This window comes from Rhinopithecus roxellana, chromosome 18 (assembly GCF_007565055.1).
Source record: "Rhinopithecus roxellana isolate Shanxi Qingling chromosome 18, ASM756505v1, whole genome shotgun sequence".
In the NCBI taxonomy this organism is placed as follows: Eukaryota; Metazoa; Chordata; class Mammalia; order Primates; family Cercopithecidae; genus Rhinopithecus; species Rhinopithecus roxellana.
The window spans coordinates 55,630,352-55,654,781 of record NC_044566.1 but is presented as its reverse complement, the minus strand read 5'-3'; the positions used below and the strand labels follow the sequence as shown (position 1 = coordinate 55,654,781).

Below are 24,430 nucleotides of genomic sequence, written 5' to 3'. Positions count from 1 at the left end.
GTCAAAATTTGTGGCACTTTTTTACAGCAGCAACAGGAAATTAATAACCCCTTCCAGTGCTAGGGGTTGAATCTCATCACGTTTCTAAGGCAAGCACTGCTTAGTATCTTGCTTATTTAAAAGATAAACTTAGCTAGTATAAACAATAGTGACCAACTAGATTGTATGCTATAATACTTGTAACTAAATGTAAGAAAAATGATTGCATAGTCTTTGTTTTCTTGTTTGTTTTGAGACAAAGTCTCACTCTGTTGCCCAGGCTAGAGTGCAGTGGCACAATCTTGGCTCACTGCAACCTCCACCTCTCGGGTTCAAGCTCTTCTTGTGCCTCAGCCTCCTGAGTAGCTGGGACTACAGGCACATACCACCACACCCAGCTAACTTTTGCATTTTTAGTAGAGTCAGGGTTTTGCCATTTTGGCCAGACTAGTCTCGAACTACTGACCTCAGGTGATCCACCCGCCTCGGCCTCGCAAAGTGCTGGGATTACAGGCGTGAGCCACCACACCCAGCCAATTGCATACCCCGGATCAAAAACCCATTTCCCTCAAGTTAGAATATGTGATATTTATTGTACATTGAGTGCCCTCTGCTGCTTACCCAAAGCTTTCTAAACCTCAACCAAACTCGCAGAAATAAAGCTTATAAGCAGTGGGACTATTTGGAGCCTTAAACTCCCAAATTCTGAGATGTCTTCCAACATGATTTTCCAAAGCAATCTGTAGCATGTCTGGAGCAAGGATGGGGGGATCATGATTCAGGGGTCCCCAAGGAGGGTCTATCATAGACTGTTGCTTTTTAAAGTAACTAGTAGCAATGCTTTAAATTGTCATTGTAGATTTAAGAACCTGTGGTCCAAATGTCTCAGTTTAGTATGTAAAACCCTTTACCTCCAAGCTCCTGCCTATTTCTGCCTCTCTCCTTTACTTCAAGCCATCATAGTTTACACGGCATAATGCTAATGGATCATTGCTTCACAGAAGTTCTTTCCATCCTTTTAGTTCTTTTCCACTCCTCAGCAAGTTGAAGAGCTCTCTCTCCTCCTCAGCACTGAGCTTTGTATTTCCTTTTTATGTCAAACCAGGAGAAAAATCTATAATCTCACAAACTCCTTTAGAAAACAATCATCAATTTAACATTTTTTCATGATGTATGAAAGAAATGATTTTAACATGTTTTATTGTACATAAACATGTTTTAAACATTGTACTATAATCATTTCAGTATACCTTTAAATATTTTATTAAGACAAATTTGACTTTCCACAGTCATTTAGTGATGGGCTATATTTAATGTTTTAAAATAACTGAGTCAAGAAAAGCAAGTGTGTCAACAGTGAATTGTAAAATGGTATATTTAGCTTGAAGACTGAATGTATAAGAAACTATATACTATTATGGCATCAAAAAAGACAAAACACTTCTACAGCATGATGTTTGGAATATTTGAAATTAAACATCAGTGGATCATTTTGATAATAATTACGTATTTATTTTTTGAGACAGTCTCGCTCTGTCGCCCAGGCTGGAGTGCAATGGCAAGATCTCGGCTCACCGTAACCTCAACCTCCCAGGTTCAAACGATTCTCCTGCCTCAGCCTCCTGAGTAGTAGGATTACAGGTGCCCTCCACCATACCCGGCTAATTTTTGTATTTTTAGCAGAGACAGGGTTTCACCATGTTGGCCAGGCTGGTCTCGAACTCCTGACCTCAGGTGATCTACTCACCTCGGCCTCCCAAAGTGCTGGGATTACAGGCGTGAACCACCGGTCCTGGCCTATTTTGATAATTTTTAGGCTTTTCCTTCCTAAATGATGAGACCAGAGAGAAGTTAGCCTGCCACTTGCAAGCGTTCTCTCCAAATAACACATTGCAGGTGTGAATTCTGTTTGGCTTAAAAACCAAACTGAATATAATTTTCCTTATATTTACTCCATTTAACATTGGCATTTAGATTAAGAGTCATTCTGAGGCCATACCTAACATTTTTATCAGATGCATGCAAATAATGGAACCATCAGTCATCATGCAGAGGTAAACTTTCAGAATTAGTGTCTTTTTGTTAACTTGGTCTTACAACATCAAAATTCTTTATGCTTGTCATACTCAAATTCACATTGTGAAAACAAATTAAATGCTTAGAATAAAAGCAATTTTAACTGTTTAATTGCTAAAGCTACTTTTCCGTGCTACTGCTATGCAGCTGGATAACTATTTCCAAACTGAAACACAAGCATGCTTTTCTGATCCCTATCTGCTGTGCATGGTCACATGATATGCAATTGGAGGCCTGCAATGCATTTTATTTTGAAAGGGAGAAGCTAAATACTTACTGATATTTTTAAAGGAAGAGTTAAAAACAACTACCATTTCTGCCTTTACAATGTGATCCCCAAAAGCCTTTCTAAACAAACAGTAGCTGGAAAATGCTGAAAATGAATAAGTAGAATCCCTGTCCTTAAACACGTCCCAGCCTGGCAGAGAAGGATAAGTAAACAGGGTAGTGCAGGAACTGATATGGACCATCGATGGGCACAAAGTATTATGGGAACACAGAGAGGAGGCACTAACCTGCTTTAGAATGCCCGGGATGATTTACCAAGAGAACCGACATGAAGGATGGCAACTTCGACCGGCCCACAAGCCTTCCCTGGTACTTACCCAGGGTCTGATGTAGATGTCACTCGGTGGTCCCAGCAGCTTGTCACAGCTGACAGCACACTGCTTATTATTGGTTTACTTGTTCATCTTCCTCCACAAAACGGTAAGCTCCTCAAAAGCAGGGACTTTGTCATTGTATCTACAGTGCCTGCTGATGCATAAAACTATCTGATAAGTAAATATAAGCAGTCTATGATGAAAATACTTCTCTAAGACAGGCTGATGTTTAAAGACAGTATTTTTATGTCTATACCATGATATGTTTAAAGAATGTGTATTCGTGTTTGAAATGCCAATGCCAAATATTAGGTGCAAGCACAGGGTCAGGAACCACGGGAGATGCAGACAAACAAGACACAGTCACTGCTCTCCAGAAACTGACAGTGTAAACTGGAGGCTTCATGGTCCCCACCTGGATCTAAACTGGCACATCTTTCATGTGTTTATATTTTGGAGTCCCACAAAACACTTTTTTTGAATAAAGGGCTCCATTTCGTTAAAAAAAAAAAATTGACAACTCTGATCGAGTAAATAAGAAAGGTGTTTTCTAGGTGGAGAGTTTCCCCTTCCTTTTTAAGATCAGAAGGAAATTTAGATGCAAGGAATTAAGAATTTACATTTTTAGATGTGTTCCTATTTCTTTGGATTTCATCTTAGTTTTCCATCACCAGTTGCCTTTTAGCACCTACTAGGCAATCTGTAGCAATGTACAGATGTTTACAATAATAAAAGTGCTCATTCTTCCCTATACACTGCAATATCACGTATTTGCTGCTATCCAGAAACAGGTTCTACATATATCCTTTCTAAAGTTACTGTGAAGTATCTTCAGGATCTATACTTCACGATGGTTATTCTAAGGTGTTTAATCAAAACCACTACCTAATTTCTCTATAGCATGTGGAATTTAACATCCCATTTTCAAAATAGAATGGTTTAAAATTAATTGACTTAAGATGCTGCAGCCACACACAGTGAATCTTCTATGAGGTTTACAGGAAAAATGAGCCAAAAGACATACAGGTATAGTATTCTTTATTATAAACAATCAGATAACAGTGTAAGTGTGCATTTGATGGATAACCAAAGCCAAGTTATAATAGAAAGCATGACTTCACTCAAATAGAAAGTTTCTTTGTTGTTGTTGATCTGTTTTACATTAATTTGAATTTAACATATGCTAGGATCACCTAAACTTGTCATACAGTTCTGCTATTAAAATCGTAACAGGGAAAGACAAAATGTGAAATGCATGTTATGTTTTGCTTTATTTGTTGAATATATATATATATATATACACACACTAAATATTTGGGGCACATTCAAAGTTAGGCAGGTGCTTAAAGTCTTATCAAGTGATATTTATGAAATGTTTTTGTTGCTGTTTTGTTGCTCTTATGGGAACATCCATATCCTCAGAAGACAATAAAAAAGAGGATTCTAAATGCTAGGTGGTTGGCTAACTTTTCCTGATTTATACTGAGTGTAAAACAAAACAAAATATAAGGTGTATGTGGTTAAGTAGTGACATCTTTATAGTTGCAAAACAGTGGCAACTATTAAAATATCATCCAGCTAAAACAAACTTTTCACAATTTTTTAACAGAAAAATAATAAACCAACAACAAAAACTGGTAAATGTTCTGGGTGTTGTGAGCAGACCAAAATGTTACTACAGTGTTCTCTGTTGTGTGATCTTTGTCCGTGGCAACCTTAAACATGCACCGCAGTGCTCATGTTCAGAGGCTTAGCTGTCTGCTTTAATAGTTATCCTGGAAAGAATGCTATTCGGCTTTTTCTTTTATTGTCTATATCAAGGAATAAATGCTAAATGAGCACCTTTAGAAGCCTGAAATCAAATACTGCATTCATTTTTTTGAAACTCTTGGTAGCCAAAGAAAAAGCTGATTAAAATATGATTATGTTACAATGACTAAGGGGTTAACTTCTCATCACTTGTCAATTCTTCAAATTTTACAAGCATCTTAATAAAGGCTTTTGATCAGACATGACTGGTGATGATCATATGTGCCAATTTAGTAATTTATTTGTCACAGAAAATTCAGGTTCACTGCAATATTGTGTTCTGGCTTCCCAAAGCTGCAGGGAAATACAAGTTTTTTGTTGCTTGATTTTTGTTTAGAGGCAGGGTGTCACTTTGTCACCCAGGCTAGAATGCAGTTGTGTGATCATAGTTCACTATAGCCTCAAACTCTTGGGCTCAGGTGATCCTCCCACCTTGGCCTCCCAAAGTGCTGGAACTACAGGAATAAGCCACTGCATCCAGATTGTTTTTTGTTTTTAATGTCATTTATGAGCCACCGGTTTAGATTAATTCTGTAAAGGTGTAAGATTACCAGAGGAGGCCGGGCGCAGTGGCTCACGCCTGTAATCCCAGCACTTTGGGAGGCTGAGGCAGGTGGATCACGAGGTCAAGAGATAGAGACCATTCTGGCTAACATGGTGAAACCCCATCTCCACTAAAAATACAAAAATTAACTGGGCGTGGTAGCCCACGCCTGTAGTCCCAGCTACTTGGGAGGCTGAGGCAGGAGAATAGCTCGAACCCGGGAGGCAGAGGTTGCAGTGAGCCAAGATCGCACCACTGCACTCTGGCCTGGCGACAGAGCAAGACTCTGTCTCAAAAAAAATAAAAGATTACCAGAGGATAAGTTCGATAGCTGGTAGAGAGATCATGAAAGCTATGTTTGATCTCTGGACCAAAGCTGTGTTGAAGTTCTCCCATGGAATGGTTCTCATATGAGATTCACCATATTAATGCCTTTTTCAAGAGAAGGGGAGATGGAGAATTATTGGAAAATAGGGAAGCAAGAAGAGGAACAAAACCCACTTTGAGACATGGAAGAAAAGTAGCATTTATACAAGGAATCCATTACCTGACTCTGCAGAAGAGCAAGGAAATAAAAATTTCAAAACAGAGATAAGAAATTAATTACATTCTTTCAAGCAAAAGACAGATTGCATTGTTTTGTTTTAAAAGTTCTGAAACATGAAGATGTCTGTACAAACAGATTCACTATGAGATTCTCGGCTCCATGAGGGCTGGGACTGTCTCTTATTTACATTTGATTCTACAGTACCTAACATTGTACCTGACACCTATAGGTAGGTGCACAATACATAGTTGATGAACCAATAAACTACAGATTTTTCTAAACACTACATGAGCCACATATTAGATTTTTCAATGTAAAATGTAATAATTCTTTTCTATTGTGTACGTATGAAAGTTTCTATTAGATAACATTAGTCATAAGAGGTGACAGTAGTAGCTCAATCATATATCTTTCTCACATGATCATTTCTACCTTGAATACAATTTAATTAGAAAAACTACCATGTGCACTAATGCTAGAAAGAGTTGAGATAAAATGTATAAATGAAAGAAACTTCTTGGATTACTGAAGTGCTGTCTGTTACAAGCATAACTGCTATCTTAAATTGTACATTTTTAAAGAGGGTGTGAAACATGTTTCCAAGCAATGCAGTGTTTAGTGCATGGCAAGTATATATATGAAAGTACCTAGAAATCTGGGGGATTTTCCTCCCTCATCTAAAGTAAAATAAGAACATGTTTTTAATATTGTGTATATTTTTAAAAGATATATTATTATTCAGTACCACTGTTCCCCAGAAATTATAGACGATTATGAAATTATTATCACTTTACTTGGGAATTTATTTCCAGCTATGAGACTTTAATCACTAGAAACACTAGGTTAAATAACTCATTGATCCAATAATGTGTCTAGATTTTCTCAAAGTCTTTACTGTTGCTTTAGCAATCTGCAAAGAGTTAATATTTGCCAAGAGGCAAGAAAACGTGGCAAAAGAGTGCCCTTCCCAGGAGACTGGAACGTGGGAAATGAGAAAGGAGTGTAAGTCGATGTGTGACACTTTTCTCCAACCTTTGGTTTCACCTGCTTCTTGACACAAGACTGAAACACGTGCTATTCTGGCATGCTGCGCAGACTCAAAGTTTGCAGGATGGCATGACACGAACAACCAGGACAACGGGAACCTGGTCTCCTCTGTGGAAAGCAGGAGTCTCCCTGGGTGGCTCTTGGAACAAGTTCTGGTCTTATCTTGTAATTTGGGAAACAGCATTTCATGCTGTTTTCGTATTTATTTTCCCATATTAGACTCTGTTTTTTTTACAGCGGTAGACTGAGGGAACATGACTTTCGGCTTCACAGTTTTTTTTTTTTCTTTTCCGATTACAGTTTGTTTAAAATGTACCACTGAATATGAGCACAGGAGCCCAGCTACAGGTATGTCAACCTTAGAAATAAAGTTTCTATGGATTATCTCATTAATTCATTGTACAAGTTTTTTTTTGTTTTTTTTCTTGCCAATAGCACTAAAAGTGACATCATTTCAACTGTAGGGGTTTCACTGCTTTGTTTCATCTGAGTGACATTTGCTCTAGTGCTGCTAATACCTGCCTTTTGCTGTATAAACAGTTTCAGTGTGTCTGTGAGGCCACACAACATGCTGTATAATGACACGGCTGACTAAAGCTGCATTTTATTCTGCTAACACCCTGCAAATACTGTTGACAATATTGCCTCTCCATTGTTTCCTCCCACGAAATCTGCTGCTTATAGCACAGGCACCAAAGGCCTGCTTTTCCAATTGCACTGTACTGGCATCAGGTTAATTAGAAAGCACAAAACAAATGGTGATTAAAAAAAATAGGGACAGTATACATTCTGTGTATTTACACGTTTTTAGAAACTTCAGTTAGTTGCAAATCTGAAATGATACAAGCCACTCCCTGCAATAGCCTCTATCCTATGGAAATGCAGCTTAAGACATGACTGTTAAGACACTGAAGAAATGGGGTTATGTGGAGAGCCCATCTGAGTCAGAACTTTGTCCAGCCACTGCAGTGGCCCATGAAGATGAATCTCAATCCAGCAGGGGGTGCTGGTGACATCCTGACGATGATACTCAGCGCCCCAACCCTGAAAAACAAGAACGGAGCTGAGTGATGGTGCCACACTTACACTCAGCCTCCAGAGCCCCAGGCACAGCTCAGCGGGGGCAGAGCCCACACTCCAGGGTAGCTCCTGAGACCTGAGAGGGAGAGAACATGGCCTCTACCTTCCTGTAAACACAGGTCAACTCTCGCACCAACCAGATGCCTTCAGATGAATCCAAATCAGTGCATTCCCTCACAACTGAATACTCGGATCTAGAGAGGTTCTGGCACTCCAGTCACATGGGAAGCACTGAAAAATCATTTTCCCTTCCACAAAGGAAGAAACTTGACCTTTTGTTCACCCCTTCATGCCCAGGACAGTGTTTTGCTGATTACTGCAGACCAATGACTGGACCTGAAAGTCGTAAAGACAGAACTGGAAGGCGCTCTTGGTTTTTCAGGGCTGATTATCAAAGCTTGCTTGTTTTCTCTCGTTCTCTCTCTCTCTCTCTCTCTCTCTCTCTGGTTCACCTGGCAATTTCCCTTCTATCACCATTCAAAGGAGAGACAGTAAAAAATTTTAAAAAAATAATTTGCATATTTTTCTCTCTCTGTTATACACCAATGAAAAGATATTTCAAAATGAAGGATATCACAGCCAAGTCAACCAGTTTTGTGACTGGGAACAGTGATTCTCTGTAGAGTTTTTTAAAACTTGGATTTCAACACAACCATGCTGCCTGATCCCATTTTACTTTCACTGCTGAGAACCTCAAGTGGACCTGCGATGTCCCCGGCAGTCACAACCTACCCTCCAGTCCCCTCTTTCATGTCCCCCTCCTAGGTGACTGCTCCTCCCCACTAAAACCTCCAACCCCCTTTTCCCTGTCCATACCTGCAACTGATGGATTTTGTATTTTAATGAGAAAAATGAAGACATCAGAAATAAGAGTTTCCACAGGACCTGCACCCACATACTCGGCCTTTCTACCTCTTACCACAGATTAATTATCCATGTTTCCAGATAAGCTGGTCCACCCATTTATGCACTCTCAGACCTGCCTTCCCAGAGACATCATTCCAACAAATCTTCTCCTTCTCTCCTGCAATCTTTTGCATCTACTGTATCATTCCCGTCAACACAAGAACACAATGAAATATCTTCCATCTTAAAGATACTTCTCCACCCCCACCAGCTACTGCCCTATGTCTTTATTCCCTTTCTGACAAAAACCCTCAGGATAGTCATCCATACTGGCTGTCTCAATTTGTCTCCTTCCATTCTCTCTTCAATCCATTCTGATCATCATTTCACCCCAGCCGCCAACAAAACTTTTCTTGTCAAGATCAAAAAAGGCCTTCATGTTGTAAGAATGAATTATTAGCTCTCAGCTTTTGTGTTACGTGGGCAGCATTTGGTTTAGTTCATCACACCCTCTCATCAGTGCACTGTCTTTTCTTGGCTTGCAAAGCCGCACACTTCTTGGTCTCATTACTGCTTCACTGGCTGGCCTCTCAGTTTTCTTTGCTGATTCTGTCCCTTCTGTCCCATCTTTAAACGTTGAAGTGTCCCAGGGCTCAGTCCTAGAGCCCCCTTTCTTCTCTATTTTTATCTATTATTATTATTATTATTATTATTACTTTTGAGATGGAATCTGACTGTCACACAGGTTGGAGTGCAATGGTGCAATCTCAGCTCACTGCAACCTCTGCCTCCCAGGTTCAAGCGATTCTCCTGCCTCAGCCTCCCAAGTAGCTGAGATTACAGGCAGGCGCCACCACACCTGGCTAATTTTTGTATTTTTAGTAGAGATGCGGTTTTGCCACGATGGCCAGGCTGGTCTTGAACTCCTGACCTCAAGCAATCCACCCACTTTAGCCTCCCAAAGTGCTGAGATTACAGGCGTGAACCACCACTCCCGGCCCTTCTCAGTTTAAACTCAAACCTTTGGTGTTCTCATCCAGACTTAGGGAGTTAAATACTGTCCCTTTGCTGACAATTCCCAAATTTGTATTTCGAGACCAAATCTCTTTCCTCGAATCCAGACTCTTACATCAAACTGGCTACTCAGCAACTCCACTTGAGTGTGGACAGACATCTCAATACACCTGCATCTTCTCCATCTTGATTGAAGGCAACTAACTTCATCTTCCTCTTTTTCTCACCCCCACGCCTCATCCGCCTTCACAATTCAGAATCCTTCCACTTCTCACAGCTGTACTGGATCCCTCCAGGTGAGGGCGACTCTCACCTGAATATTGCAATAGCCTCCTAACTGGTTTCCCTACTTGCAACCTTGTCTGTGTAATATCTCTCCTCCACACAGCAGGCAGGGCGATCCTTTAAGAACAGAAGTCAGATCATGAAAATACTCTGCTCCGATCCCTGCAAAAGCTCGCCACCTCCTTGGAGTCACCAATAAATTCCAAGGAATGGCTCAGGAGGCCTCACTGTGGTTCCCTGCAGCTGCTCTCATCTCGCTCCCCCTGCTTATTAGGCCCCAGCCACACTGGCCTGCCTGCTCTTCAGCATTTCCAGGTGTATGCTGTTGCCTTGCTCTTCCCTCTGCTTCTGCTCTTCCTCCAGAGGTTCCCGGGCCTAGCTCCATGTCTCCTTCCAGTCTCTGCTGACCTGTCACCTTTTCAGTGAGGCCCACCCCGATGTGCAGATGACTCCACTGCCCCCGTGCTCCAATTCCCTTCACCCTGCCCCACACTTTCTCTTTCCATCCTTCTTCTGTGTTATGGCTGTTGTTTATTATCTGTCTCTCCTTTCTAGAATATTGGTTCCCTGAAGCAGAGATCTGTGAGTGAACATTGCTATGTCCCACGCGCCTGGCCTGCACATGGTAGGTGCTCAATAAATATTTGTCGACTGACTGAATGAGTCCTAGAATCGGTAAAAATCAGAGCTGAAAGAAACCTTAAAGAGATCTGATCCATTAGCCCAGTGGTAGCTACAGCTGCTCATCTCAAATGTTTAAAAAAATGATCTATAGTTATATTTACTATGTATTTATTTTAAAAGTTCCTGCAGTATTAGGAACAGTTTGTCTTCTGTGTCAATTGTGTAGCTTTATGAATTTAAATGTTGCCTATCTGAGAAGTGTATCTAGTTATCAGGAAAATCAGATTTCTATATAAGCTTATATTTAATTAGCGTGAAATAATTACCTATGAGATACTGGCATTTCATCCTAATTTTAAAAACACAGACCTGGAAAAAAAAAAAAACTGTATGATTCAAATGATGCCCTCTGCCGTTTCTAAAGCAACAGAACATTTGAAAAGATTTCCAAGTTATTTGTTAAGATAACTATAATATATGCTTTTAAAACACTAAATTTGAATGAAACTGCTTTGTCACCATGAAAGAGAAATAATTTCAAGCAGCTGTTTTTTAAAATTGGAAACTATATTGTTCTTAGTTTTTAAATAATTACTAAAATTATAAACAATAAAAACAAAATTTGAGTGTAGAAAAATTATTTGTCATGGTAATTTTAAAGTGCTAATAAAATTTACTTTGAAAAAAATGCCTGGAACAAGCCATGCTGATTCCCTGGATGGAGGCATGGCAGTATGAAAACTGTCACACATAGCCGGATACTTTGATAAGCCCAGATTTTGAAATATTAGACTGATTTGCGAGTACTTTGCAACAGATAAAATAGCAGGTGATGAAACTGAAGGCTTTTGCTTCCATATACAAACCCAGCTGTTCTTCCTTCCCACTAAGAAACTTCCTTGGTTCTCTAGCCTTTATAGCAACCTTAGTAAGATTCGAGAAATTCAACAAATATTCATCAACAGAACATATACTACTCTCAGAATTAATCACACCCGCCTCATGTTTCTATTCCAGATTGTTTATACCTTTATAACACTACGTAATTTACTGTCTTGTATTAGAACCAATCCTGCCTATTTTGTAGCTTATTCATAAATATTATCTCCTCCATGTGCCTGTATGCTTTCTAAGAGTAAGGAGAGTATCTTACTGAATTCAGATAAATTCGCCAACATTCACTGAGTGATAATAGTGCTTGGCAATTCGAAGGATGGAAAAAGAAAAATCTCTGTTGCACTAGTCCTATAAAATTACTGTTGTTACTTTATCATCTGCATTAAAAACAGAGAGCCACCTTACTTGTTTTTCCTCAAAAGTAATGTGTAAGAATTTTCATATAATTGCTAAACAAGACAGTTTATACTCAAAGAGGAACTCCTCCTAAAAACAACAGAATTCAAAAAAATTGCTTTTGGGCTGGGCACGGTGGCTCACACCTGTAATCCCAGCACTTTGGGAGGCTGAGGCAGGCGGATCACAAGGCCAGAAGTTCAAGGCCAGTCTGGCCAATATGGTGAAACCCTGTCTCTACTAAAAATACAGATATCAGTCAAGCGTGGTAATGCACGCCTGTAGTCCCAGCTAGTTGGGAGGCTGAGGTAGAAGAATCGCTTGAACCCGGGAGGCGGAGGTTGCAGCGCGCCAAGATTATGCCACTGCACTCCAGCCTGTGTGACAGAGTGAAACTCCGTCTCAAAAAAAAAAAAAATTGGTTTTGTCTATCTGACCGCAGAACTGCCACATCAGTCAGGGTGCTTTTTGGTTTTGTTTTGTTTTTCACTGAACATTTTATAATGTGATAGCAAGCACTCCTTACCTTAACAAAACTCATTCGGATAGTACACATCTTGGTCAGTTCATACACAACTTCAAAGCCATGGTGAACTGACTGGGCCAGGAGCTGAGCGAAGAGCTGGTTGTTGAAGACCTTGAGGCTGCAGCCGCTGGGGATCTTGCAGACGGTGGCTGGGTGGAAGCCATGTTGATAGTTGCAGTTCCGGCTCTGCACAAAGATGCTGCTGTCACTCACACACTCGGCATACACCTCTCCCCCGACGTAGTACAAGTGCACACCTGCAACACAAAAACACAGCCTTCCTTCACATTCCCTTTCACAGCGTGCCTCTCCCACTGATTCCTGAAACCCTAGGAGATGTGACTCTCCCCTGTCAGGTTCATTGTCAGATCACTGATCAGCTGAATGAGATGTGTGACCTAAATACCACTTAGTTTAATTATAATCTGTGCTTTTTCCATAAATCCATTTAAAAGTGGATTGCAGCCAGGTGCAGTGGCTCGTGCCTGTAACCCCAGCACTTTGGAAGGCCGAGGCGGGCAGATCATTCGAGGTTGGGAGTTCAAGACCAGACTGGCCAACACGGTGAAACCTCTACTAAAAATACAAAAATTAATCAGGCATAGTGATGGGCACCTGTAATCCCAGTTACTCGGGAGGCTGAGGCAGGATAATTGCTTGAACCTGGGAGGCAGAGGTTGCAGTGAGCCAAGGTAGCGCCACTGAACTCCAGTCTGGTGACAGAGCAAGATGTCATCGCAAAAAAATAAATAAACAAAAGTGGATTGCCATCCATGTTAACAATCACCCCCAAGAACCAGTCAGTAAGGTCTCATATACTATTCCTCCCATCACTCCTATTTGTTCCAAAAATAAGGTTTTGTAATATTAGAAATGAACTGAATATATCATGCAAAAAAATCAAATAATCCTTCATGTACATATACAAATGTTAATTTTTTTTTATTTTTTTTTGAGACGGAGTCTCACTCATCACCCAGGCTGGAGTGCAGTGGCACGATTTCAGCTCACTGCAACTTCCACCTCCCGGGTTCAGGTGATTTTCCTGCCTCAGCCTCCCAAGTAGCTGGGATTACAGGTGCCCGCCACCACGGCTGGCTAATTTTTGTTTTTTAGTAGAGATGGGGTTTCACCATGTTGGCCAGGCTGGTCTGAAACTCCCGACCTCAAGTAATCCACCTGCCTGGGCCTCCCAAAGTGCTGGGATTACAGGCATGAGCCACTGTGCCCAGCCTACAAATTTTAAAATTTAAAACTGGACACAGTTAATATCATGAAAATGTTACTTAAGTGCACATATTAAACCCACTTCAGTGGAGACAATAAATGACGCTTAAAAAATGTACCAACACTTATAAATCTGTTTCTCTTAACAAATACCTCAGAGACCTATTTAAGTTTGTCATCCACTAATATAAATCATATAAATAATGTCTATTTTTTATTTGTGAACAGAGAAATTTCTACCACATTTTCAGATACGGTAATATAAAAACTCATAAGCAAAATATAGCCTATATCACTTCATCTAATATTCTTGGAATTAAAGTTCAAAAGAGCATCCTGAGGCTAGGTGCTCACACCTGCAATCCCAGCACTTTAGGAGGTCAAGGTAGGTGAATCACTTGAGATCAGGAGCTCGAGTCTAGCCTGGCCAACATGGTGAAACCATGTCTCTACTAAAAAATACAAAAATTAGCTGGACGTGGTGACACATGCTTGTAATCCCAGCTACTTGGGAGGTGGAGGCTGCTGCAGTGAGCCGAGATCACGGCACTACTGCACTCCAGACTGGGCGACTGAGTGACAGTCCACCTCAAAAAAAAAAAAAAGAAAAAGAAGAGCATCCTGGGAATGTTGCTGCTCATGCTAATTTCCATTCCAAATTAGATTTCAGTTGATTCTTTCCCTCTAAATGTCTGGGTTTGAGATTTAATATAAATGTATAGCAAGGGACTGATGTTAGAAAAAAATGAAGAAATTCTAGTCTAGTGAATATTAAATATCAGAACAATTTTACTCCAACTTTTGATAGGGAAAAAAGTCTCCAGCACTAGAAGTCAATGTGATTATACATATGATCACTATGCAGTTAAAAGGTGTTTGTAGAAACAATCCAGAATATATTTATATATTTGGGGTCTCCTCAAAATGAAATTGTGAAAGTTTTAAAGAACAGAACTTACAGCTTCCGGGGCTGCTGAGGGCCCCGTGTGCGTAACTTAGAACGTAGGAAACATTACTGATGTAGCCGCTGGGAGTTTCTTTGTCAGGTCCTAAGTAGCACTTGACGCAGTTCTGCATTATATGTGATTACATCCCACCATATTTATTGTTTCCTTTTCCCTTAATACAATTTTAGAAAAGAACAATTTTGAGCAGTATGTATCCCAACCACATCACTCTGAAGCAACTGAGCCAGGGTCACACAGCTAAAGCACAGCCCTGGATAGCCAGGCCACAACTGTCCTGTCACTGCCTCTCCTCTTCCTCAGCCAGAAACTGGCTCCCCTTCTCCGCTTCCCTCAGCCTTCCTCTCCCTCCTCTATCTCATCGCTGCTACCCGCTCTCCTGAATGGCCTTGGGCCCTAACCCCAGGGCCTAGGCAGTGGTGCCAGGGGGCAGAAGGTTGGTCCTAACTGGCTGGGAGAGTTACTTGGCTGGACCCTCACGATCATAAAGAGAACCCCAGGCTGGGGCAAAATGCAAACACTGCCTCCTACAACCACCCCTGCGGGCTCCAAAGGGGAAAGGCCTGCCTCGTGGGGGTGGGCAGAGGTTTTATCAAGAGGGAAAGCAGGTAAAGGAGCCAGAGTGGAGCTGCTAAGGATTTAGTCGATATGTGAATTGAATGACCTTCAAATATATAATCCTCTCAAAACCTATTACATAAGATAAATACGGTTTTTTTGTTATATGAGTCTGGTCTTTGGGGGTTGGTTTTCAATCATGTTCAGGTTATCTGCAACCACAGTCCACTTTGGCAAAGCTACCAATGCAGAGAAGAGCCTGGGCAGGTAGGCAGTCATCCAGCACCCTGAGAGAGAAGAGCAGAGCCAATGGCACAAGCACGCGGAGCCCGCCCAGAAACACCAGGAAAGGGTGGAACCCAGCCTCAGGGTGAAGGAGGCCAGATTCTGGCTAGAGACATCAGCATTTGAGGAGGAGTCAAGTAGGCCAACGATGTTATTTGCATCCATCTGGTAGGCCAAAATAGTAGCTTTAAACACTAGTGTCAGATTCAAGATCACCACAGAGTAGAACAGTGGTTCTTAAACCTTAGCTTGCAGTAAGACCACTTGCAGGGCTTATTAAAACAGATCACTGCTTCAGCAGGTCCAGGGTGAGGCCAGGTGACTTGCACTTTTTTTTTTTTTTTGAGATGGAGTTACCCTCTTGCCGCCCAGGCTGGAGTGCAGTGGCGTGATCTCGACTCACTGCAACCTCTGCCTCCCGGGTTCAAGCGATTCTCCTGCCTCAGCCTCCCGATTAGCTGGGATTACAGGCACCTGCCACCACACCTGGCTAATTTTTTGTATTTTTAGTAGAGATGGGGTTTTGCCATGTTGGGCAGGCTGGTCTCGAACTCCTGACCTCAGGTGATCTGCCTTCCTCGGCATCCCAAAGTGCTGGGATTACAGGCATTGAGCCACCACACCCAGCCAGTGATATTCCTTTAAAATGGTACAGGAAAAGCATGAACATGTCCAGATTTTACTGCAGCCTACATTCTGACAGTTCTTGTATGAAATGCTCAAAAGAGACATCATACCTATTATTGTTGCCATCAAATATGCCATTGATATGTTCATTATTGTAATTAAGAAGCATTAGAAGCTTCTGGAAGGAAAAGCTAATGTCACAATCCTGCAGTCTGTTCTAACTCCTAGCAATAAGGAATAAATGCCCCAAAAGAAGTCCTGCCTTAGGTCATAACGAGAACCCTGGCAATGCGGCCCTCAAGCAAGTTCCACCCACATCTTGAACTACGTATGTGCTTGGGCTGTGTCTTTCTTTAAGGGCTGTGTCTTTCTTTATCTGAACTTCTCACTTGAGTGTGACTGCCACCCACTTTTTATGAGATCAGGGAGTGTGGAGTCCTGTGTTGTGGTTAATGAGGATCAGAAGAACCTTGGGTTTAATTTGGGTCTGCTGGATCGAACTTCAAAAGGGTGTCCCCTTTTAATCCTCTTCCGTTGTCTTGAATGACAGGAAATGACTGGGAAGAGGGTAGGTTGGGCAGGCTGGTGAGAGTGCGCCAATCTCTGGAATCTACTAACAGAGGAGGAAGTCGGTGTCCCAAAGTGGAAGGAAGGTGCAGGGATACCCTCCTCACTGGGAGGGAGGCAAAAAGATCACCATAAAAGGCAGAGTGTCCTGCACAGAGAATGCTGAAGCCTCTCCACAACTCTTAGGATAAAACCTAAATGTCCCAGCACAAGCACAACACCTCCTCTTGAGTTTGTAATTAATCTTTCCCTTGCCTTTGTTGCCTTTTCTTCTGCACAGCTATTTTAGAAGCTTTAAGAAAATATATATATTTCTGAGTGTAATAATTGTATTTTTAAAAATTTCTTATATAGTTAGATATAAACTCCAATAGATGGGAAAAAGGATATGAAGCCTGAGATTTGCTCTAAAATATTCTAGCAAAAATACTGTAGAGCGATAGATGAAAAAGAATGGCACAGAATGTGAATCTTTATTGAAGCTGGAGATAGTAAGATGAAGACTCATTGTATTCCCCTGTTTTCCTATTTCAAATTTCCCACAATAAAAAAAGTTTTAATGGGTCATAAAAAAAATACTAATAATATAAAAATACAGACTTCCAGATCCACACCAAGGCCTAGGTTAGAGGATGGAGGCAGGTCCGCCACAGGACTGTGCCTACCGTTGTGCACTGCACAACCACTGCAACCCACGGTTTGCCTCCTAGTCTTCAGAGCTTTGTGTAATTATTACAATCCTTTCCCAGCAGATGGCAGTAGTTTCTCTTGAGGAAGAGGCACCTTTTCCTAACTCACACAAAGTCATCACTGGGCTGACAGCAAGGCTGGTCCTCTAAGACTGTCCCTGATGACTGAGTCTCTCGGCACAACACGATGAACAGCTTGTTTGGGTCCAACTGCACTACATGGCATGTTCCATCCCTGGCACTCAAACATGTGGCCACTCTGCCTGGGCTGCACTGTGAGGTGTCTCCCTTACCATGCTGCTGCCTTCCAGAGCATCCTTACACACCATGCACACCCCATCCTCACAGGAGAAAGCCCACTATAGAAAATTTAGAAAATACAGACAGAAAAGAAAAATCAGCCACAAATCCACAGCCCATAAATAATCAAAGCTAACATCTATTACATACCTTTCAGTCTTTTTTATGTGTTTTTGAGACAGCCTCCTGACTCGTTGGGGCTATAGATGCATACCGCCACACTCAGTTAACTTTTTTGTAGAGACAGGGTCTCACCATGTTGCCCACCTGGTTGTAAACTCCTAGGCTCAAGCAATCCACCCACCTCCACCTCCCAAAGTGCTGGGATTACAGGTGTGAGCCACTGTGCTCAGCCATGTGCATTTTTAAGAAGAAAATTGGGATCATACTCTACAGGATGTTTTAAAACTTGTTTTCAGTTAATAGTATCTTGTGAATATTTTCTCAGGATATTAAGTATTCTGCAACATCAAGTTTAATGACTGTAACAGTGTGACATCGTATCCTATGTTAAAATGCTTTTTTAGGATTTGCTTTTTTTAATATGAGAAGCCTTACACGCGTTCAGAGGCAGAACAAAAGGACTATTTTGAGACAGGGAAATGAAATCCATTGGGAAAGGAGGCAGCCCATATACCACCTGGACATGCAGACCCTCGGCCCAAGGTGTTTCAACCAGAGTGACTCCGTCTTGAGTAGAAGCTGGGTAAAATAAGCTAAGACCTACTGGGCGGCATTCCCAGACAGACAGGCATTCTAAATCATAGAACGAGATAGGAGGTTGGCACAAGATACAGGTCATAAAGACCTTGCTGATGAAACAGGCTGCAATAAAGAAGCTGGCCCAAACCAAGATGGAGATGACAGTGACCTCTGGTCATTCTCACTACTACACTCCCACCAGCGCCATGACAATTTACGAAGGCCATGGCGACCATATAGGAAGTGACCCTATATGGTCTAAAAAGGGGAGGCATGAATAATCTACCCATTGTTTAGCATATAATCAAGAAATAACCAGCCGGGCGCGGTGGCTCACGCCTGTAATCGCAGCACTTTGGGAAGCCGAGGCGGGCGGATCGCCTGAGGTTGGGAGTTTGAGACCAGCCTGAGCAACATGGAGAAACCCCATCTGTACTAAAAATACAAAATTAGCAGGGTGTGGTGGCACATGCCTGTAATCCCAGCTACTCAGGAGGCTGAGGCATGAGAATCTCTTTTTTTTTTTAATTATTATACTTTAAGTTCTAGGGTACATGTGCATAATGTGCAGGTTTGTTACATATGTATACTTGTGCCATGTTGATGTGCTGCTCCCATCAACTCATCAGCACCCATTAACTCGTCATTTATATCACGTATAACTCCCAGTGCAATCCCTCCTCCCGCATGAGAATCTCTTGAACCTGGGACGGTGAAGGTTGAGGTGAGCCAAGATCTCGCCATTGCATTCCAGCCTGGGTAACAAGACGGAAACTCTGTCTCAAAAAAAAAGAAAGAAAGAAAAAGAAAGAAATAACCATAAAAATGGGCAACCAGTAGCCCTCGTGGCTGCTCTGTCCTTGGAGTCGCCATTCTTTATTCGTTTCCTTTCTTAATAAACTTGCCTTCACTTTATGGATTCACCTCAAATTCTTTCCTGTGAGAGATCCAAGAACCCTCTTTTGGGGTCTGGGTCAGGACCACTTTCCGTGACACCTCTGTAAGGAGACCCCTATGTCAGGGTAATTCCTTTCATAAAACAAGAAGAATTACTAGAATTCTACAGAATTTGAGATATACAAGAAAAGAAAGATTCATAAAATGGTTTTAAAAATCCAATTCCGAAAACAATGCAGTGATTTGGAATATGTGATAAATATTTTCAGGATATGCTTGATCTCCAAAAGTTCAATAACCAGGGTTAATGGTTATCATTTTTTTCTCCCACAAAGGGAGGTCTGCAAAAGAGAAATGGGCCAGTCTTGCTCAAAGTGTCCTCGCATACCAAGAACCCAGCACAGGCTCATTGTGAAGGTTACCAGAGCTAACTTCAATTACAGCAGAAATTGTCAGTGCTCAAAAATGTTGTACTATTGATTACGATGATATTAAGTCATGAATTTCCAAGAAATATAATCCTACCTCAAGTTCTATGTTCGTGCAGTCAACTCAAAGCTGTGGTTTGCACAATTATTTGGAAATCGAGGCCACCTTAAAAGCCAGTCTAAAAAAACAGGCACACAGTATCCTCCAATTATCTAGATTGACTATTACGTCATTCCCACATCATCAGGAACTCACCCTTTGCTTTCTTTTGCGCTGTCACGTATCAGTCATACCAGTATTATATGTCAGTGGTTCTCTGTCCTTTTACTGGAAAGATCCTTACAATCCTCCACAGAGGTACCCGTGAGCTCTATGTAAAATCTCTGTGTAGTACTCTCCTTCTCGCACAATATTTTTGTAAAAAAGAACATAAAACCTCTGATTTACCTTTTAAAAGTAAAATATTGTAAAATTTCAGCACTTTATTATTATTTTGGCCTTCTTTCAACATTGCAGAGGTGATCATGGCACGCAAGGATTGTGGCATATGATAGGCATTTTCACTCCATACTGAAAGATTCAGTTCTAGAAACCACTATGAGGGGCGCCAAGATAAAAGGGCAGGAGGGTCCGTCCCCTCTAGCAGAGGGGAGCAATTGGGCCTGAGTCCTCATGGGTGCAAGTCCCTGGCATCACCTGGGTGACCATGTGTAAGCTACTGAACTCTCAGAGGTTTAGCTGTCTCATCTGTAAAATGGGACTGATACACCTATCTTGTACAGTTACTATAAGGATTAGAAATGATACGTATAAGTGCATGCCAGCGTGTCTCTTACATATTAGGTAATCAATGGGGGTAGCTATCATCATATTATTATTATTTGGTATGTCACTGGAGAGAGTTCCGGTGGTCTGCCTAGTTTCTAAGGAAGAATATGGATAGGTCCCACACTGGAATGCGATGTTCCAGGCTGCTCAAGGTATTGCCTTTGACATCTAAGTGGTAGCTTCTGGGTATGCTAGTGCTAACTGTTAGTAGTTATTTAAAGCATCTTGCTAGTGAGGTCAAAGTCATAGGCTCAATTCCTTTGTACCAGTTAACTGCTGCATGGCTACAAATAAATGCTTTCTATCAGCCCCTCTACCTCAGGGACATACCCATTAGATGGTAAGTGGGGTAAATCAGCACCCATCATCACCACCAGAGAACACAAAACTCAAAATGCACGCAATGCTGATAGGATGGCAACATGACCTTCCTTTAGCAGGGCCAGCCATCTTAGCTAATTTAAGTCACAAGGAATACAAGCCAGAAGTGGCGTGAAGGCTAATTGATATCTACTGGGTAGGGGAATGGCTCATCATTAACTATAATAAAAAGAATTTTTTTTTTTTGTTTTTGAGATGGAGTCTCACACTGTCGCCTGGGCTGGAATGCAATAGCACGATCTTGGCTCACTGCAACCTCCACCTCCTGGGTTCAAGCGATTCTTCTGCCTCAGCCTCCCGAGTAGCTGGGATTATAGGCACCCACCACCACACCCAGCTAACTTTTTGTATTTTCAGTAGAGACAGTTTCACTATGTTGGCCAGGCTGGTTTCAGCTCCCGACCTCAGGTGACCTGCCTGCCTTGGCCTCCCAAAGTGCTGGGATTACAGGCGTGAGCCACCATGTCCAGTCACTAAAAAGAATTTTTAAAAATGATATATTCAGGCCAGGTACAGTGGCTTACACCTGTAATCCCAGCACTTTGGGAGGCTGAGGCAGGGGATCACCTGAGGTCAGGAGTTGAAGACCAACCTGGCCACCATGGAGAAACCCTGTTGCTACTAAAAATACAAAAATTAGCTGGGTGTGGTGGTGCATGCCTGTAATCTCAGTTACTCGCGAGGCTGAGACAGGAGAAGCGCTTGAACCCTGAAGGCGGAGGCTGCAGTAAGCTGAGATTGTTTGACTGCACTCCAGCCTGGGTGACAGAGCAAGACACCCATCTCAAAAAAAAAAAAGATATCTTCTATCCTTGCCCATCACAGTCTAATTAATCTCAATAGAACAGCCAGGCAATCTTTTCGAAGTGTAAAGTCAGATCATGTTGTAAACCAAAAATAAAATTTGAAGGCCCCACAACAATTTGAATGGACCCTCACCCAGACAGGGAGCTCTAAAATTTAACCTGAAAGACTGGTTCAGGCTCCATGAACACTGAGTTCCTTGCTCTCTGTGTCACAGCCATTTGAACCAGAGCAACTCCATCTTGAATAGGGGCTGGGTTAAAATAAGGCGGAGACCTACTGGGCTGCATTCCCAGGATGTTGGGCATTCTGAGTCACAGGATGACATAGGAGGTTGGCACAAGATACAGGTCACAAAGACTCTGCTGGTGAAACAGAGCGCCATAAAGAAACCAGCCAAAACCCACCCAAACCAAGATGGCATGAAAGTCACCTCTGGTAGGCCAGGTGCAGTGGCTCACACCTGTAATCCCCGCATTTTGGGAGGCCGAGACAGGTGGATCACCTGAGGTCAGGATTTCAAGACCAGCCTGGCCAACATGGTGAAACCCTGTCTCTACTAAAAAATACAAAAAATTAACTGGGTATGGTGGTGTGTGCCTGTAATCCCAGCTACTTGGGAGGCTGAGGCAGGAGAATCGCTTGAATCTGGGAGGTAGAGGTTGTAGTGAGCCAAGATAGTGCCATTGCACTCCAGCCTGGGCAATACAGCAAGACTCCATCTCAAAAAAAAATAAAAAATAAAAAAATAAAAAAGAAAGTGACCTCTGGTCATCCTCACTGTTCATTATATGGTAATTATAATGCATCAGCAGGCTAAAAGACACTCCCACCAGCACCATGGACAGTTTAGATGCCATGGCCATGCCCAGAGGTTACCTTATATGGTCTAAAAAGGAAATGAACCCTCAGCTCCAGGAAATCTCCACCCCTTTCCCAGAAAACTCATGAAAAAATCCACCCTTTGTTTAGCATATAATCAAGAAATAACTATATTATCAGTCGAGCAGCCCATGCCGCTGCTCTGCCTGTGGAGCAGCCGTTCTTTGGCTTCTTTACTTCTCTAATAAACTTGCTTTCAGTTTACTCTGTGGACTCACCCCAAATTCTTTCTTGTATGAGTTCCAAGAATCTTCTCTTGGGGTCTGGATCGGGACACCTTTCTGGTAACATCTGCTCAAACGTCACTTTTTCAGGAAGGCCTTCCCTGGTTACGCTGGTTTAAAGTCTCCATTCTCTTCCCCTGCTTTGTGTTTTCCTACTGGACATACTATATGTTGTATTTCGTGTCTGTCTTTCCCCAGCAGCAAGTAATCCAGGAAGTCTGGGCATTGTCTTTTTTCCACTGTTGCATCCCTAGTGTCCAGTCTGGCTGAGAGTTGGTGCTCAGTAAGTATTTGTGAGATGAATGCATATCACTAAAATCTAACATCTGCTAATTAACTCCACAGAGCAAGTTAACTCATTTGCTAGCCTAGGAATGCATTTTGCAGCTCACTTATTCAGGCTGGTGCTCCTGGAAGCCATGCTGCTCAGAACCCAGATAACCCATGGCAGCATCTGAGAGAGAATCCTGTGATGTCACAGAAGACCGACTGCCCTTGCTTTAAAATCTCCCAAGCCAACACTTTTTTCCACCATGCTTTATGGCAAGGCTTGTGGCATGTCTAAAAAAACATTTTTTTTTTTGTTTTTCCACATTGGAGTAATTCCTAAGCAGCTCTGAGAAAACTGCAACTTTGCCTTCGGAGCACGTGACAGTGAGTACCCTTGCATCGAGGGGAGCACTATCAGGTGCTCTGGTTTGTGGAACAGGTCATCAGTCCCGGCTCTTGCTCATGTGGCTTCTTAACCCTAAAGATGAGCTCTCAGTCAACAACATAAGAGCTACTGATATAATTGGGATATCTGACTCCTCCAAATCTGACATCAAAATCTGATTCTCAGTATTGGAGGTGGGGCTTGAAGGGAGGTGTCTGGGTCACCCAGAAAGATCTCTCATGATCCGCTTGGTGCCCTCCTTGAGGTAATGAGTGAATTCTCACTCTATTAGTTCCTGCCAGATCGGTTTGTTAAAAAGAGCTCAGCACCTCCCTCCCTTCTCTCTCTGTCTCTTCCCAGGTGACACACAGGGTCTCCTTTGCCTTACACAACAATTAGAAGCTTCCTAAAGCCCTCCCCAGAAGCACATGCCAGCACATGTGCTGCAGTACAGCCTGCAGACCCATGGGCCAGATTAACCTCTTTTCTTTTCTCGTTTATTTTTTTGAGATGGAGTTTTGCTCTTGTTGCCCAGGCTGGAGTGCAATGGCACGATCTCAGCTCACTGCAACCTCCGTCTCGCAGGTTCAAGCAATTCTCCTGACTCAGCCTCTTAGCAGCTGGGATTACAGGCATGCGCCACCACACCTGGCTAATTTTGTATTTTTAGTAGAGACGGGGTTTCACCATGTTGGGCAGGCTGGTCTCGAACTCCTGTGATCTGCCCGCCTCCGCCTCCCAAAGGGCTGGGATTACAGGCATGAGCCACCATGCCCAGCCTCTTTTCTTTATAAATTACCCAGTCTCACATATTCCTTTACCACAACGAACAGACTACCATAGACTCTCCATGTCCTCAGCAGGAGCACCTTGAAGAAGCGACTTGCAGACAGGCTTCTAGAACACATTCAGCACTCCTTTAATATTTGAATCCTGTCTTTGGATCCACCGGCACCAGCGGAAACTGAAGACACAGACCAATCTACAAAGCTCCTCAGCAAACTGCTTCACAACGTTATGCGTTAATATTTTGCCTTGAGAGTTCACTGAAGGTTCTTCTAAAAATCATTTGAAAGTAAAGCCATGCTCAAGAAACTTGTTTAGGAATTAATTCAAAGATTATTTCCTTTGAGGTATG

General features: G+C 42.2%; 1 protein-coding gene across 3 annotated transcripts in view; it reads right to left on the bottom strand.

Moving 5' to 3' along the window:
• Positions 1-3,683: 3,683 nt before the first annotated feature.
• The window catches only part of SMAD9 (SMAD family member 9), a 74,993-nt gene continuing 54,246 nt past the window's right edge, over positions 3,684-24,430 (bottom strand). For 2 of the 3 annotated variants that reach the window (XM_030922415.1, XM_030922417.1), the window contains 2 exons: positions 12,273-12,529; positions 3,684-7,648 (listed from right to left, as the gene is read on the bottom strand). In XM_030922415.1, the coding sequence (XP_030778275.1) occupies positions 7,505-7,648; positions 12,273-12,529 (401 nt within the window). In that variant the 3' untranslated portion in view covers positions 3,684-7,504. Of the gene's footprint in view, positions 7,649-10,779; positions 10,823-12,272; positions 12,530-24,430 lie in introns of all 3 variants that reach the window. The other variant, XM_030922416.1, reaches the window with a different exon arrangement.